A 14,716-nucleotide genomic window follows, 5' to 3' on the forward strand; every position below is an offset into this window, starting at 1 on the left:
TACAAAGGTTGGCAGGGTTGTTAATGACAGTAATGGCAGTGTGCTACTGCAACAGGATCTAGATAATTTGGGCAAATGGGCTAAGAAGTGGCAACTGAAATTTAACCTTGACAAATGCAAAGTACTGCATATGGGTAGAAGTAACCCCCAGAGAAACGTACCAACTGTGTGGTACTACACTTAAGGTGGTAGAAAATGAAAAAGACCTGGGAGTAATTATGCAGTCATATATGAAGTTTTCTGAGCAATGCAGACAGGCTGCCAGGGCAGGTCATGGGGTTTTGTCAATGATGTTTAGGAATTTGCTAGCAGGGAAAGGAGGTGATTATCCCTCTGTATAAGGCAATGGTCAGCCACGCCTTGAGTGCTGCGTACAGGTCTGGAGGCCTCATTTTAGGAAAGATGTAGATTTGCTTGAGCGTGTACAGAAAAGGGCAACAAGATTGGTGAGAGGAATGAAGGGATTCTCTTACCAGGAGAGGCTTAAGTTCTGCAAATTGAAACAGCTGGAGACTAGGCACCTGTGAGGTGATCTGATTGAGGTGTATAAGGCCTTGAATGGGATGAGCACGCTGAATTCTGATGGGATTCTTCCACTTGTTCAGATTACGAACCTAAGGGGACATAAATTCAAATTAAGGAAAGACAGATGTGGAATAGATGTGAGAAAATTTGCCTTTAGCCAGCGGGTGGTTAATTGCTGGAACAAACTTCCATGTGTCGTTGTGGAAGTTGATAGGTTAAATAAATTTAAGGAGGAACTGGACAAATATTTAGAGAGAAATGTTTTGTAATTTTTTTTTTTTTTTTTTGGCTGATCCCCATACATTTGCTTTCTTGCATGACATGCCACTAGTACTACGACTATTGTGCCGCCAGACAGCAGACACTATGTTGTCACTCATGCGTTGAAAGCTATCTTATCTATATAGTCTTGATGAAGGTCATTGTAGTGAGTGCCATGGAATGTCTTCTTCCCCATCTTTCTGTCTTTGTTTCTTCTGTCTGCGTGAGATGGATATCTTTCTTAAGATATAACGGTGTGTGCTGTTTCTTCGTCTTTCTTAAGGCTCGGTAGATCAGTGCTGTGTTTTCCCATAGGTTCTTACTCGCCTTCTTCTCTTGTTCAATGAGGTCAGTCAGTAGGGTAGCTTCCCTTTTCGGGCCCGGAGGTAAAGAACATGTTCAGGCCCCTACTTAATTAATGAAAATTGCAAAAAGAGGAGACAATCAAAGACGCCGGGCCCCTTATGCTCCCGGGCCCGGAGGCAATTGCCTTTCCTGCCTTCATGGTAGCTACGCCACTGAGGTCAGTCAAATCCCTCCTTCCTTCTTCGCGGCAATGGTCAGTCTCTCGATTGCCAACTTCGGTTGATGTTGACGGCTTTTAGTCACCATTATCATGGTCGAGCTCATAAACTCTGCCAGCTCAGTCTTTGTCCAATCTATAATGCCGAAAGAGTATGTCAGTACTAAGACTATGTAGGTGTTTATGGCTCTGATCACTTTCCAACCATTCAGCTTTGATTTTAGCATGTTCCTCAGTTTCTTATGGTATCCTCTCAAAGAGAGGATTATGTTTCAATATAAATGGCAATGGAAAATCTCAAGCTTCATAGTGAACAAAACCATACAAAAATAAAAATACTCGATAGTTTTATTTTATCTGTAAATCTACATTAAAACCCTTTATTTAGGAAAAGAGTTATTATTATTATTATTATTTATTATTTTTTTTTTAAGGTTTCTATTTTATGGAGTAAGTCTTTGGATGCATTTGAAATCAGTTCAGTCATTAAATGTATGATTAATAATTGCTTGTTTGGTGTATATACAAGATTTTAGACTTATTTAATTATTATATATATTTATCATCGAAAAATATATAAATATTATTACAAAGGACCGTCTATTTATGTAAATGAAAGACTAATTATTTCATATTTTCATTTACTTTTTAATTTTTCAGGCGATGGAGTGTATTCATGAGCAGAGAATAAAATTAGAGGTATGGAATATTTTTCAAACTAGCGGTTTGCAAGACCAACAAAACTGATGAAATAATGAATTGATTAATTTATTAAGTTCATAAATTTATTAAATTCATCATAAATTAATTAAGAATAAATTATTGATAAATTAATATATTTGAATTACGTTACCTTTCTCATTAAATATTTGTATGGCGCAGCTAATTACAAAAATATTAAAGCTGTATCCAAAAAACAGCCTATGGCCCAACACAGGCTCAAAATAGCAAATATTAAAACTCAGCTTTAACATGGGCTATTTTGAAATCTTCACGCATCTGCGCAAACAAAATGAAATCTTAAGGACGATTTTGCTATGGGAGGCAGAGGAATCAACGCAACTCTTCCAGCGCGCCTCCTCTTCCCCAGATAATCTTGTAGCTTTCCTTGATGCAACCCATGGATCTTGCAATTCTCTATGCCAACCTGTATTCGGATGTCAGTACTGAACTTTTCCCTGATCAGAAGTAGCTGTTGGAGTTGATTCCCGGTTGTGACGTAGAGTTTGGTGTCATTCACGTATATCAGGAGGTGAGGGAGGGTGTACGGGTTTTGGGTACCACTGGTACAGCCGTTTCGCCACTTGTCACTCGTTCAGAGAGAGATCTAGGGTCGATTACTTCGAACCTCTGAATTTCTGAAGTCCTCCTCGATTGAGGCTGTAGTTAACCGACGATAGGTGGATGGAGTTGGGTTTATCCCTATGAGTTATTCCGGGTTTTTCAGCACCATGAAAATTGGCCGATGAGCCCATTGTTACATTATACTTATTATGGGTAGGCAGTGCCACGCTATTATTGGAGAGATCACTTACTAAGGCAAAACGAAGAGACACCATCTAGTTAATCACTAAGGAACACAATCAGTCACCATCCAGAATCAGTCACCAAAGTAGTAGCTAAAACAGCAGCACAATAAATCACCATCATAAGGTCAGTCGTCAAAGCGGCACAGTGTGTTAGTTGTCTGACGGCACCAGGGGTTTCTTCCCCCATCTTCGCCGTTAAGGCAGCACAACGATACATCATCTGAATTCAACTACTTGAGATTAATCACCAAGTTAACACAATGGGGCACCATCTGGAATGAATCCCTTAGGTAGCGCGATGGAGATGTATGTTTTTCAAAAACAAAAAACATTTTGCTTTTGAAAAACACATTCCAGCGACACATTTTAGCCACAATCTGGAATGTGTTACTGGGAAGCACAATGAGCCACCATCTGAAATGAGGTAGCGCAATGGACCACCATCTGGACTGTATCATAAGTAGCAAAGTGAACCACCACTCAGGATGAATCACTGAGGTCACTTAAGCAGCACGATGAATTAACATTTAATTATTCACTAATGTAACACAATCGGCAACCAACCAGTATCAGCCACCAAATATAAGAAAATATCATCTCTGATTACTCGTTTAGACGAATTGTTTACTTTCCAAGTTGTATCAGTCTGAGACTTGATTTTGTTAGTCTAGAAAAGGTCACACAGCTAAAACTGCAAAGCAATAAAACAGGATTAAGGTTCGCCACAGTACCCTTACGATTGTGAGAGACTCCTCAAAATTTCTCCAAAGCGAACTAAACCAATAATTCACAACTGCAAATCTCTTACATGCAGGCTCTTCTCAATTTGTTGCTTCACTTCACCACAGATCTCCAAGTAACTATATTTGACTTTTTAAAACAATCCTTGCTGTTTCCTGAAAGGCATGTCCTCAACTTGACGCTTTAGTGATTTTTTACATCAATGTATGCATACTCGTAATTAAATGCATGCATTTAATTACGAGTATGCAACCTACTAAATATTCAGAAAACTTTACCTCTCATCCATGCTTACTGCTAAGATATTTACGTTTAACATAAATATTAAGTTCTGAATTTAGAAGTATACAGTTCCCCTTCAGGAATTCATCCGTACTGGTCTCTAGGCAGTTTTCAATAGACTCATAAAGTAGAAACGTTCTTCGCCTATTAAATATAACTTTCGCAAACTCCTGAAAGGCAGCAAAATCCTCTTCAAAACCTATCTATAATTATTCATTGCTCTCTGTCAAACTGTTTAGACTTGACACCCTGAACGTGAGGGTAAACCAAGCAGAGAAAGAGAGTCCTGTATATTCACTTGTGTCCTCGAAAAGTTCTAGTGCCGTCCAATATGAAAGCACCACTGGATTCAGGGGAGGTCACCACGGACTGCAGATGTGCAAATGTATCCCTAATTCACAAAGGTGGATCAAACGGTGACAAGAGTAATTACAAACCTGTTAGTTTAACTTCTGTATCGGGTAAAAGAATGGAGTCGCTGGTTAAAGAAGCATTGTAGGGTCATCTAGACAAGAGTGCAGTTATACACTGGTGTGCAAAATTTAAGGATCAGTCAGGTTTTCATCTGTAGCTTCTCATAGGAGTGGCCGGGATATAGGAAAAGCATACAAAAGGAACCTCATGAGGTACAGAAATGATGAAGGAAAAAAACACCGACACAACAACGGAAACAAAACGCTACAGAAAGACTTTATTCAAAAATGGCAACATAGCACTAGCTGCCATGATACAGATGCATCACTGCCAAAGATGGAACAAAGGGAACAAAGGGTGGTCCTCAGTAGGAGATATGGCCACCGCTAATATCGATGCAGGCTTTGCACCGCCTGTCCTTATTTAGAACAATGTTGTTGATAAGTTCTTGCGGTAACATCGTCCATTCCTCTGTCAGCGCCATCTTCAGCTGGTGAACATTTTCTGGTGCAGGTGAACGTGACGCTAGGCGTCTTCCCAGAGCGTCCCATATGTGTTCGATGGGATTTAGATCGAGGGAACGGGCAGACCAATCCACGCGAATAATGTCCTCACTTTCCAAAACATATCAACAGCTGTAGTGCGATGGGGTGTGGCGTTACCATCCATAAACACGAACTCGGGGCCAATGGCACCTCGGAACAGGCGCACATTGGGAAGGATTACCTCAGTACTGTACCCGTTACGGTACCGCCTTCCAGTATCTGGAGTTGTGTACGTCCATCCATGATAACGCCTTCCCAGACGAGAACACCTCGACCGCCATATCGATCCCTTTCAGTGATGTTCGCGGGGTGATACCGTGTGCCAACCTCTCGCCAGATTAGCTGATGTCCAGAATCGCTGCTGAGACTGAATCTACTCTATCAGTAAAGAGTACCTTACCCCATTGCGCTGCTGTCCAGTCCTTTTGTTCGATTCACTACTGCAAGCGGTGTCTCAGATGGGCAGGTGTTAAAGGCACACGACATACTGGCAGTTTGTAAATATTTTAGTCCTGCCCTTTCGGATGCAACAATGTTGCTCATGCATTAAATAGGTCATTTCATTATTGGATATCGATCAGTGCGTTTTGACAGGTGTGTCTGAATCCGTGACGTTTGGTTTGTAATTATACGTACTAACGTAGTAATTAACACAATTAATACGACCTTGATTGGCAATTACCCATTCCGAGAGAAAACGACCCAGTCTTCACAGAAAGATAGAGAGAAACTTGCCAAAAGGTTACGAACTAATCATAGAATAAGTTTAATGTGACGATGGAGCAAGTGGAAAATCAACGCGACAGGAAGTGGATAACTGATATGGACGAAGAACAGGTCAAAACTCAGCGAACCGTTAAACGGCTCAGACGTAACGTAATTAGATTCTGATAACGAAGAAACCACCGAAGTATCATATAGCGATTTAGGTGATATGGTGGATGAATGTCAACATTGCAGACGATTATCTTTTGATGGCGAACTCGGAAGAGCTGCACATTCGTGTTGTCACGGAGGGAAGGTATGTTTCCCGATGGCAGCTACCTTATTCATATGCTTTAAAGACTTGGTTGTTTGACAACACGGAAAAAAGGAGACACTTCTGAGAAAACGTTCGAGTCTACAACAATTTTTACTCCTTTGCGTCTTTTAATTCCGAAAACACGGACTTTCAAGGTGGCGGTGGCCCTTATACGATGCAAATACGAGGAGGTGCCTTGGTGAAAGGAACGACGAGTTTAATGTTCGTTAGAGACGTTCCACAATTCGGTCAAATCTACATTTATGACCACGGAGAAGCATTGATGGAACGAGCTAAAAGAGTGAAAAGAACTGATGTAGACGCGAATGTTTTTTTGTTCGAGTTTACATCACCAGGGGTTGGCGAGCGAAGTCCCCCTAGTATTATATTAAAAATAAAAATGATAGTGTACATTATTTACTGTACGAGGGGTGATCATTTAATTCGCGGACTGGTGAAAGATCTTATCTGAATTGTCATCACCTGAATCTTCTCTGGATTTTTCCTTCTCGAAATATTCTGCCTTGAACTTTACACACTTTGCCACCATCGTACCAACGCATTAAATGCTTTTAGCAAGCCATTTTTCGAAAGACTGTGAAGCGTTTCTGTTGCGGCTCTGCGAGAATCGTCCGCTGAATAAGGGGGATGTGGCAGAACTTCAGAACCTATGGCAGTGATCATTGCTTGCACAATATTAGCCATATGGGGTCTGGCATTGTCTTCATGGAAAAATAAAAGAAATCTCCTACATGCTTCAATTATTAATATAAAATTATGAGTTTCCTTATTTTATTTTCTTAATTTATATTTATTCTCTCTTATATTCTGTCCAGACACCTTATTTTCGTGGAGCTCTATGCATCTTTCAAATACAATATGACGACAAAAATTAGACATTAGAGACGTTTTTTTACTTCAAAAACTTACTAATTTGGATGTTTCAATCTTTATTTTTATAACATAACATGTATTTGGATATTTTCAGGAAGAGGACCCGAATTCTACCGAAGCAGACAGAGCAGCTGAAAAGAAATATCATGTAAGTAATAATTAGGAAATCGAACATCGTGACAAAGAAGAGCAAAGTAACTTCCTGAAGTCCCCTTTTGATTCAAAAATTTATCCAAATTACATTAATATAAGTTTATTTATTAATTAATTTTTTTTATTTACTTGCACATTTTAGGATTTTTTATAACGCTGTTTTAATAAAGATATATCGTCATCAGGAAGAACTAATTGATATTAAATAATCCACTTCAGTCCTTCACTGATTAATTTACATAGATAACCTGTTCAAAAAAGTATAAACTTTAATTACGCAATCTGGAATTGGTTGGTTTGGAATTTTAACGTTGAGGCAAGTAAAATCAAAGGGCATCAGTACGTACAAATTTGTATTACATTGTGGCTATGGTCGGTTTTTAGCGCAGAGAAACCAGAATTTTTAGAAATTGTTACTGTTCGTCAAGGAACTCTCTTCCTGTCCTACAGGTGATCAGGATGGCAGCTTTCTGGATTTCCATGTAAGAGTTCTCTGGGAGTCTTATTCTTGCTAGGTTCTTATGGAGGCTCTTAAACGCCATGCCGGTGGTTGACACAATAATCGGGGTTCTCATTACTTGTTCGAAATGCCACATACCTTTGACTTACTGTCTTAGGTTTGAGTACTTCCTCAACTTTTCATCGTATGTTTTCTGGCGGTTGATGGTTTTGGGCACCGCTATGTCAAACAGGTAGGTAGCCATTTCCTTCTTGCCAATGAAGATTATGTCCGTTCTGTTGTGTGGGATAGTCGTGCTTTGTGATGGCATGGTCCCATTATAATCTGCGAGTTGAGGTCTCGAGTATGGCCTAAGGCTCATGACTGTAATACGCTAAACTTTTTTTGATGAGCTGGTGTTTTTTCCCTAGTTTCTGATATATTATCCTTGGCATCTGGTCGTGTCTGCAAGTGTACTTCATCTAGCATCCTGCATCCTATGTTGATATGCTGGATTGTTTCTAGAGCCACGTGGAGACTGTGTCATCTATTACTCTGGGGTCCTTGTATTTCCTGTAGTTCCTGATCTTGGATGGCAAGCATGAATCCTTCGGTCTTGTGGAAGAGCTTTCCTTTTGTGAACCATGCATTGGAAGGCATCTTATCTATGTAGCCTTGATGGAAGTCATTGTAGTTTTGCCATGGAGTGTCTGCTTCGTCCATTTTTCTGTCTTTGTTTCTTCTGTCTGCGTGAGTTTGGTCTCCTTGTTGAGATTGTGTTGTGTGGTGCTGTGTTTTCCTGGAAGTAATACTACAGGTTCTTAATCGCCTTCTTGTCTTTCTCAATGTGGTCATTCAATCCCCTCTCTTCTTCTTTATGGGTCAGTCTTCGGGTGATCTTGACAGTTCTTGGTCGTTATTATCCTGATCGATCCCATAACCTCTGCCAGCTCGGTGTTGGTCAAAGGAGTACATTAGTACTGGGACCGCATAAGCGTTTACGGCTGTGGCCTCCTGCCATCGACCTGTGATTTTAGCAGGCGTCTCAGTCTCTTATAGTACTTCTCTATAAGTACTTATAGAGTAGTGTCTCTCCCTCTAACATGAATTCAATCTCTTCACCAGTCTTCAGCTAGTAGTTTTGTCTGACTGGACGTCTTTGATGCAATCCTTGTGTCTTGCATTTGTCTATGCCAGTTTGCATTCTGATGTGAGTGCTGAACTTTTCGGTGATCCTTAACAGCTGTTGGAGTTGATTCTCGGTTGCAGTATAGAGTTGGATGTCATCCGTGTATGTCAGGTGAGAGAGGGTGTACGAGTCCTTCCTCCCTTTTTTTAGGGTATATCCGTACTTGCTATTATTGACAAGTTTATTATCTTTTATTTGCACTGAGTAATCACTGAATTATGACAACCTACCTAATACTTCGTAGGTCCTCCTTTTTCCTCAGTACAGCAGCTATCCGATGTGGCATTGATTCAACAAGATGTCGGAAGCGTTCGGGAGGTATGACCAAATAAACTATGTGCAATGCGATCAGCAATGGAGGTGACTGGTGTATCCAGACGGCTGATATGCCTTTCCATAGTGTCCCACAAGTGCTCTATGGGATTCCACATACACCAAGGGTCCAAGTTCCTGCCTGTGAAACATGCCCCACACCATACAACCGCCTCCACCGGCCTGCACTTTTGATACCATGCATGGTGGATGAAGAGCCTCATGTTGTTGATGCCAAATCCGTACACGACCATCCAGGGTGTGGAGTAAATAACGTGATTCCTCCGATCTGCACACCTTCCAGTCTTCTAACGTCCAATTGCATGCTCTTTGCACCAGTCGAATCTTTTACGCCGATGAACCTTGGTTAGGAGAGGATGCTGTAGGGGGTGGTCTGCTGGTATAGCCCATGCGTGCGACGCATGGTCATGCCAGATATTGTTCCGAGTTGGCCTACGTTGTATTGGGTAGTCAACTCTTCAACAGTGTTGCGCCAGCTCACCTATACGAATCGTCGGACCCGGCGCTCACCTATAACATCAACCTTTCGCTTACCTTTGCAGTTTTGCCGTCGGGTCGTTGTTTGACCATTTTGACGGTAGTCCTAGTATACTTTACCTACAATGAGATTAGACCATTTCTCTTACCAAGGCTCCGAACCGAAGCTCCTTTTACGGATACTGAGTTGGAATCTGCTACAACCTTAAGGGATGGTAAATGTCCTGGACAGGATCTCCTTGAGGTTTCTGTACTTAAAAGATTTTGGAAAAATTGCCCATTAATTATATTAAACCTTTTGAATGCTTGTCTGTCTTCAGGATTATTCCCGCTGGCTTGGAAACAGGCTAGGCTTAAACTTCTGCTTAAGTCCTTTGACAAACCCTCCAATGATCCAGCCTCTTACAGGCCCATTGCACTGCTGCCCATCCTTGGCAAAGTCTTGGAAAAATTAATTGTTTCTCGTCTTCTAAATTATTATTTACACAGGAATCTAAGTTCCCCACTTCAATTTGGCTTTACACGTGTGGAAGGTCTTCTATTGATGCTATTTGTCAGGTTTTGAGTTCTGTTCAAAATTCCAATTCTAAATATGTCTTCGGTCTCTTTGTTGATTTCCAAGGAGCATATCGACACTGTTTGGTGGCCGAGTGTCCTGGCGAGGTCCAGAGAGGCCGGGGTCTCTGCTCCTATTTACCGTCTCTTTTCGAATTACTTTGATTCTCGCAGCATCACAGTTTCCTCAGGATTCTGCTCTGTCTCCAGATCTGTTTCTAGGGGCTGCCCTCAGGATTCCGTTCTTGGCCCTGTGTGCTGGAACATGGTCCTCGATGGGTGGCTCTCGGCTGATCGAGACAACATCCTTCAGATAGCTTACGCAGGCGATCTTGCTATTCTGATTTTTGGTAATTCCCGCCGGGAGCTAGAGTGCAGAGCAAATGAAGTTCTAGAGGACTTGAATATCTGGTGTCAAACACATAAACTTCAAATCTCGACTAACAAAACAAAACAGATGTTGCTAAGAGGCTCTCTTGATGTGAATAGACCACCTGTTATTAAGTTGAATGGAGAAATGATTATGAGTACTTGGCAGCATAAATACTTAGGAATTTATTTGGATGACCTTTTCATTTTAATTACCATGGAAAATATGTACTTCAGAAAATGAAAGCTATGACCTATAAAATTATTAAGATTACCAAGAGTTCTTTTGGTGTAAAGAAATCTTCCATTAAATTATACTACTCTTGTATATTTATACCAGTTGTGTGTTATGCGGCTGGGGCCTGGGGATACAGAATCGGTAATTCCCTTGTTCGAAAATATCTTACCCAAGCACAAAGATTCTTTCTTCTCGCTGTAAGTAGAGCTTGTCGAACTGTCTCTACAGCTGCTCTCCAGGTCCTCAGTCATCGACTGCCAATCCAATATGAAGTAATGTTACATTATCTTTTATATTGTAGAAGAAAAAAATGTTCCTGCGATTGTAAATGGTATAACATATAATACTGACTCGCAAGAAAATGTAGACATTAAAAGAATAAGAAATGAACGTTGTAGAGCGTGGCAATATACCTGGTCTACTTCTACTTTGGGTAGGGAGACCTTTAAGTTTTTTTCCCGAGGTTATTGATTACGACAAGAAAATGGACTGGTTCAATCCTGGTTTATACGTTACGTTTTTATATACCGGTCATGGAAGTCTTAACTTTAAATTGTTCTCACTAGGATTAAGTAACACTTCTCTCTGTAGTTGTGGTGCTCAAGAAACTGTTAAGCACCTCGTCTTTCATTGTCCTCTGTACGATGATTTAAGACTGGACTTTCAACTTCTCACAAATGTATTTGACTGCTCCGAACTTCCAAGATTGGTTAACTGTTCTGAATATTATACTGCCTTCTCCACCTATGCAGAGAAATTGTTTAAACGGAGGAAAAGAATTCTTGCTCCTGAGGTTCAGTAAAATGCTAGATTGTTTCTTTGGTTACTCTTACCTGATGTATTGATCAGTCTGCTGGACTCCGAAGCCCAGTATTTATTTATGTACCATCATTGTATATAGTCTTTTTATGTACCATCATTGTAAATAGTCTTTTTATGTATAATTAATCATTGTACTTTTATGTATAATTAATCATTATAAATTGTACACAAAGTATAGATTACTTTCACCGGCGAATAAGGGAAACCCTGGAGCCCGCCAAAAAATAATAAAATACTTTGACTTTTGACACTTTAACTACGGCGGCTCTCGAACACCCCACCAGTTTAGACTTTTGGGAAATCGAGGCACCAGCTCGTCGAGCACCCACAATGTGTCCTTTATCAAAGTCCGATAAATCCTTCCTTTTACCTATCACGCTCGGAATTTTACTACCTACCGAACAACTGACACCTTCTCTGTGCTACGTAGGTGTCGACTAACTCCGCACTCTCGTACCTCACGTGGTCAACGGGTTGCATTCAGTTTTCATAGGGGTGGTCATAATTCAGTGATGACTCAGTGTATGTCGGAATGAAAATCGGCTCAGAAGATGCTGACTATGAAGCATGGCAACTAGACATCTTATGGGGGAACTGATACAGTTATATAAATCTTTCAAGGGAATCAGTAAAATGAGCAAGGGAGGTACAATTTCACAGGCAGAAGAGAGAACCAAGGGGCACAAATACAAAATTTTGGGGGGCGTAACAGAAGACTGGATCTCATGAAATTTACTTTCGGACAGCGTGTTGTAGATCTTTGCGAAGAGTTGCCTGTGAGAATGATCGATATTTGATAGTTTGGTAAAATTCAAAGCGGGAGAGGTACGTTTTGGCGAAGCAGAAGGTATGGGTGACAGAATTTTTTTTTTTTTTCTTTTTGGCAGTTGAAGAAAAGAAGTCCATCCTTGCTTAATTTTGCTATTATAATATCAATAATATACTTTGCAGGAGAAGCTTCACCAAAATGTCACAAGGTTAGCAGGTGCTACTGGCTGGTCGGTACCAGCCAATAGCACCTGCACCTGGTAATGACTGATAAACAACGATTATCTACTCCTTATTGGCTGTGATTATCAGGCGACTGAAAAAAGTCAAACGTGTCCGACTTTTTTCGATTTCCTTCCTCCGTCTGACTGATATTTTAAAATTCGATGGTTTATACCTTATAGCTCCCATATTTTACAGCTTTCGTTTGCCAAGTTTAGTGAAGCATCTTTAACTATTTAAAAAATGATAAATGTAATAAAAGACTGCAGCCAGAAATTTAAAAAAATAATTATATTTTTAAGAACTATGTAACATGATTAATACAAATTAAATTGTTCTTTTCATTCTTTTTCATTAATGGCTTTATTTTTTACTTCCCTGCAAAAAACAACGTAATTCGCTTATAAATACTCAAGATTCTGAAATTCATGATGTAGTAAACTCAGTTTAAAATTAATAAAAGTTAAATAACTTTTAAGTGAAATAAAAAAAAATATATTTAGCTATTGCATTATTCCTGATCTGTTTACAATAATGGTGAATTGTATAATTTAAATTAAACGCAAGGGAACACAAAGAATATTTTAAAATGTATTGGTCCCTTATTAACTGTCCAATTTTACTACAGGTATCTGGCAAATCCTATTATTGGCAGACAGCTGCTCGTTATCTAGCCTTAGCGATTCACGAGGCTTTTATTATTTGATGGGAATATCCTTTGGAGACCTGTGTACCTTGTTAAATTGCACTTCAGTTCAGTGTGCCTTGCTTTGAATGACCACCTGTTATTAAGGAGACATATGATTTCGCAGAGAATCGATGAGTTCATCCGTACTGTTAAGTAATTTTCCTAGGATAATGATATCGATCCTGTTGAGATGAATTTTCGTGGCAGTACAATTAACTGTGGGGTACAAAGGAAGTTTTCTGAGATTTTGTAAAATTTTTATTTATTTTTTCTTTTCTTATCCCGAGTTCCTGTTTAGTCACCGGATGATAATATTTAATTTGAAGAAAACTTTTGATCAAAGTCCTAACTAAGGTGGAGAAGACGTATCTATAAGGTTAGAGGATTGTAATTTTTTTTTTTTGAAAAGAGATCTTGGTGGGCTTTAAACTAATAGCGTGGAGGAATGCTGTAATGTAAAAACCTGGTGTGTGGCAGTCTGCGAGATGCATGTGGCGTCTTCTTCCAGTCAGTCGTTGTCCCAAAAGATTTCGTGTAATTTTGAAATTTCTCAAGAATTCTAAGTAGGGTGTTGCAGAGTCTGTCAGGTGCTGCTTTGATGTCGAAGGAAAGTATGTCATATTATTTATAGTTGAGAAAAAGTAGCTAAGTCTGGCCAAAACAGTGCTCATTTGTGCCTTGGGTCATCTGGTCAACTGCATTAGCAAAACATTTTCCATCTCCTCTGTTCCTACAGTGATACTGCTCAAAAACATTTCATTCCATGAGCCTTGCACTCTAGTACAGCTTAGGATTAATCTAAAAGAATCTCAGCACGCTTTTTTTTTCTTTTTTTACAAAACTCAGTTGAAATTCTTTACGTATGAGTCTCTAGTGCGCAGCCGTTTAGGATCCTCTACAAGAGATTCAGAATTCCAGCATAATAAGATATTATTTATTGCTCCATCATAAAATGATATGACAGAAGGCAAAGCCGAGATAGCAAGTTTTAGAGTGAGTCGCCTATGAGTTCACATAACCAGTAAAAAACAGATGTCCTCTTTATGTAATTGTTGCATCTTTCTAAAAAAAAAAATTAAAACTTCCTGCCAATAACAACAAAATTAGGGCTTCATGAAAGATTAATTTAACGATAATAAGTTTTAAAAGTGTTAAGTAACTTATAAATCAATCTACATTTGTATCTGCAGTAATTGATATTCATTTTAATTCTCTTTCAGAAATGCATAAAAAGGATTATGACGAAACCAACAAGGAATGAACAACAAATTTAATATATTAAACTAACTCCCAGGCTTATGAGAAAAATTACTTCTTGAGTATACAATTTAGTTACTAAAAATGAAATAAATAATTGGTTATTTCTTTAGGTATGTACTTATATGTGTTTTGCGTGTTTTCACTACTTCTTCAATTGTCGCAGAATTTTTAAGGAAGGGATGAAGAGAACATTGTATTCAAGAAAAATTCTGGCTGGTTTCTCCCTCCAACTCCCTCGTAGTTTAAAAAAATTGCGATATTTCGGAATAACAATAACATAAACCGTAACAAAACAGACAATATAACATTTATTCTCACAATATATTCTCTATAATTTGATCATAAACAAAATAAACGTACATTATAACAAAATGTTTGATTGTTTTCATTACACAAAGAATAACTACGTATAGGTTAACGCCGTAATATACATAGTAATGATCTAGAATTGTTTTATTTTTTCGCCTG

The 14,716-nt window shown here is 39.2% G+C and overlaps 1 protein-coding gene across 1 annotated transcript in view; it reads left to right on the forward strand.

The window, feature by feature from the left end:
• LOC150076201 (uncharacterized) overlaps positions 1-12,342 on the forward strand; it is a 46,732-nt gene extending 34,390 nt beyond the window's left edge. The window contains exons 4-6 of the mRNA XM_090387284.1: positions 1,970-2,008; positions 6,830-6,883; positions 12,262-12,342. Of these exons, the coding sequence (XP_090243410.1) occupies positions 1,970-2,008; positions 6,830-6,883; positions 12,262-12,342 (174 nt within the window). The remainder of the gene's footprint in view (positions 1-1,969; positions 2,009-6,829; positions 6,884-12,261) is intronic.
• The last annotated feature ends 2,374 nt before the right edge of the window (positions 12,343-14,716 follow it).

The sequence above is a fragment of the Mastigoproctus giganteus genome, chromosome 13 (genome assembly GCF_048544385.1).
Source record: "Mastigoproctus giganteus isolate SK-2022 chromosome 13, ASM4854438v1, whole genome shotgun sequence".
NCBI classification, from domain to species: Eukaryota; Metazoa; Arthropoda; class Arachnida; order Uropygi; family Thelyphonidae; genus Mastigoproctus; species Mastigoproctus giganteus.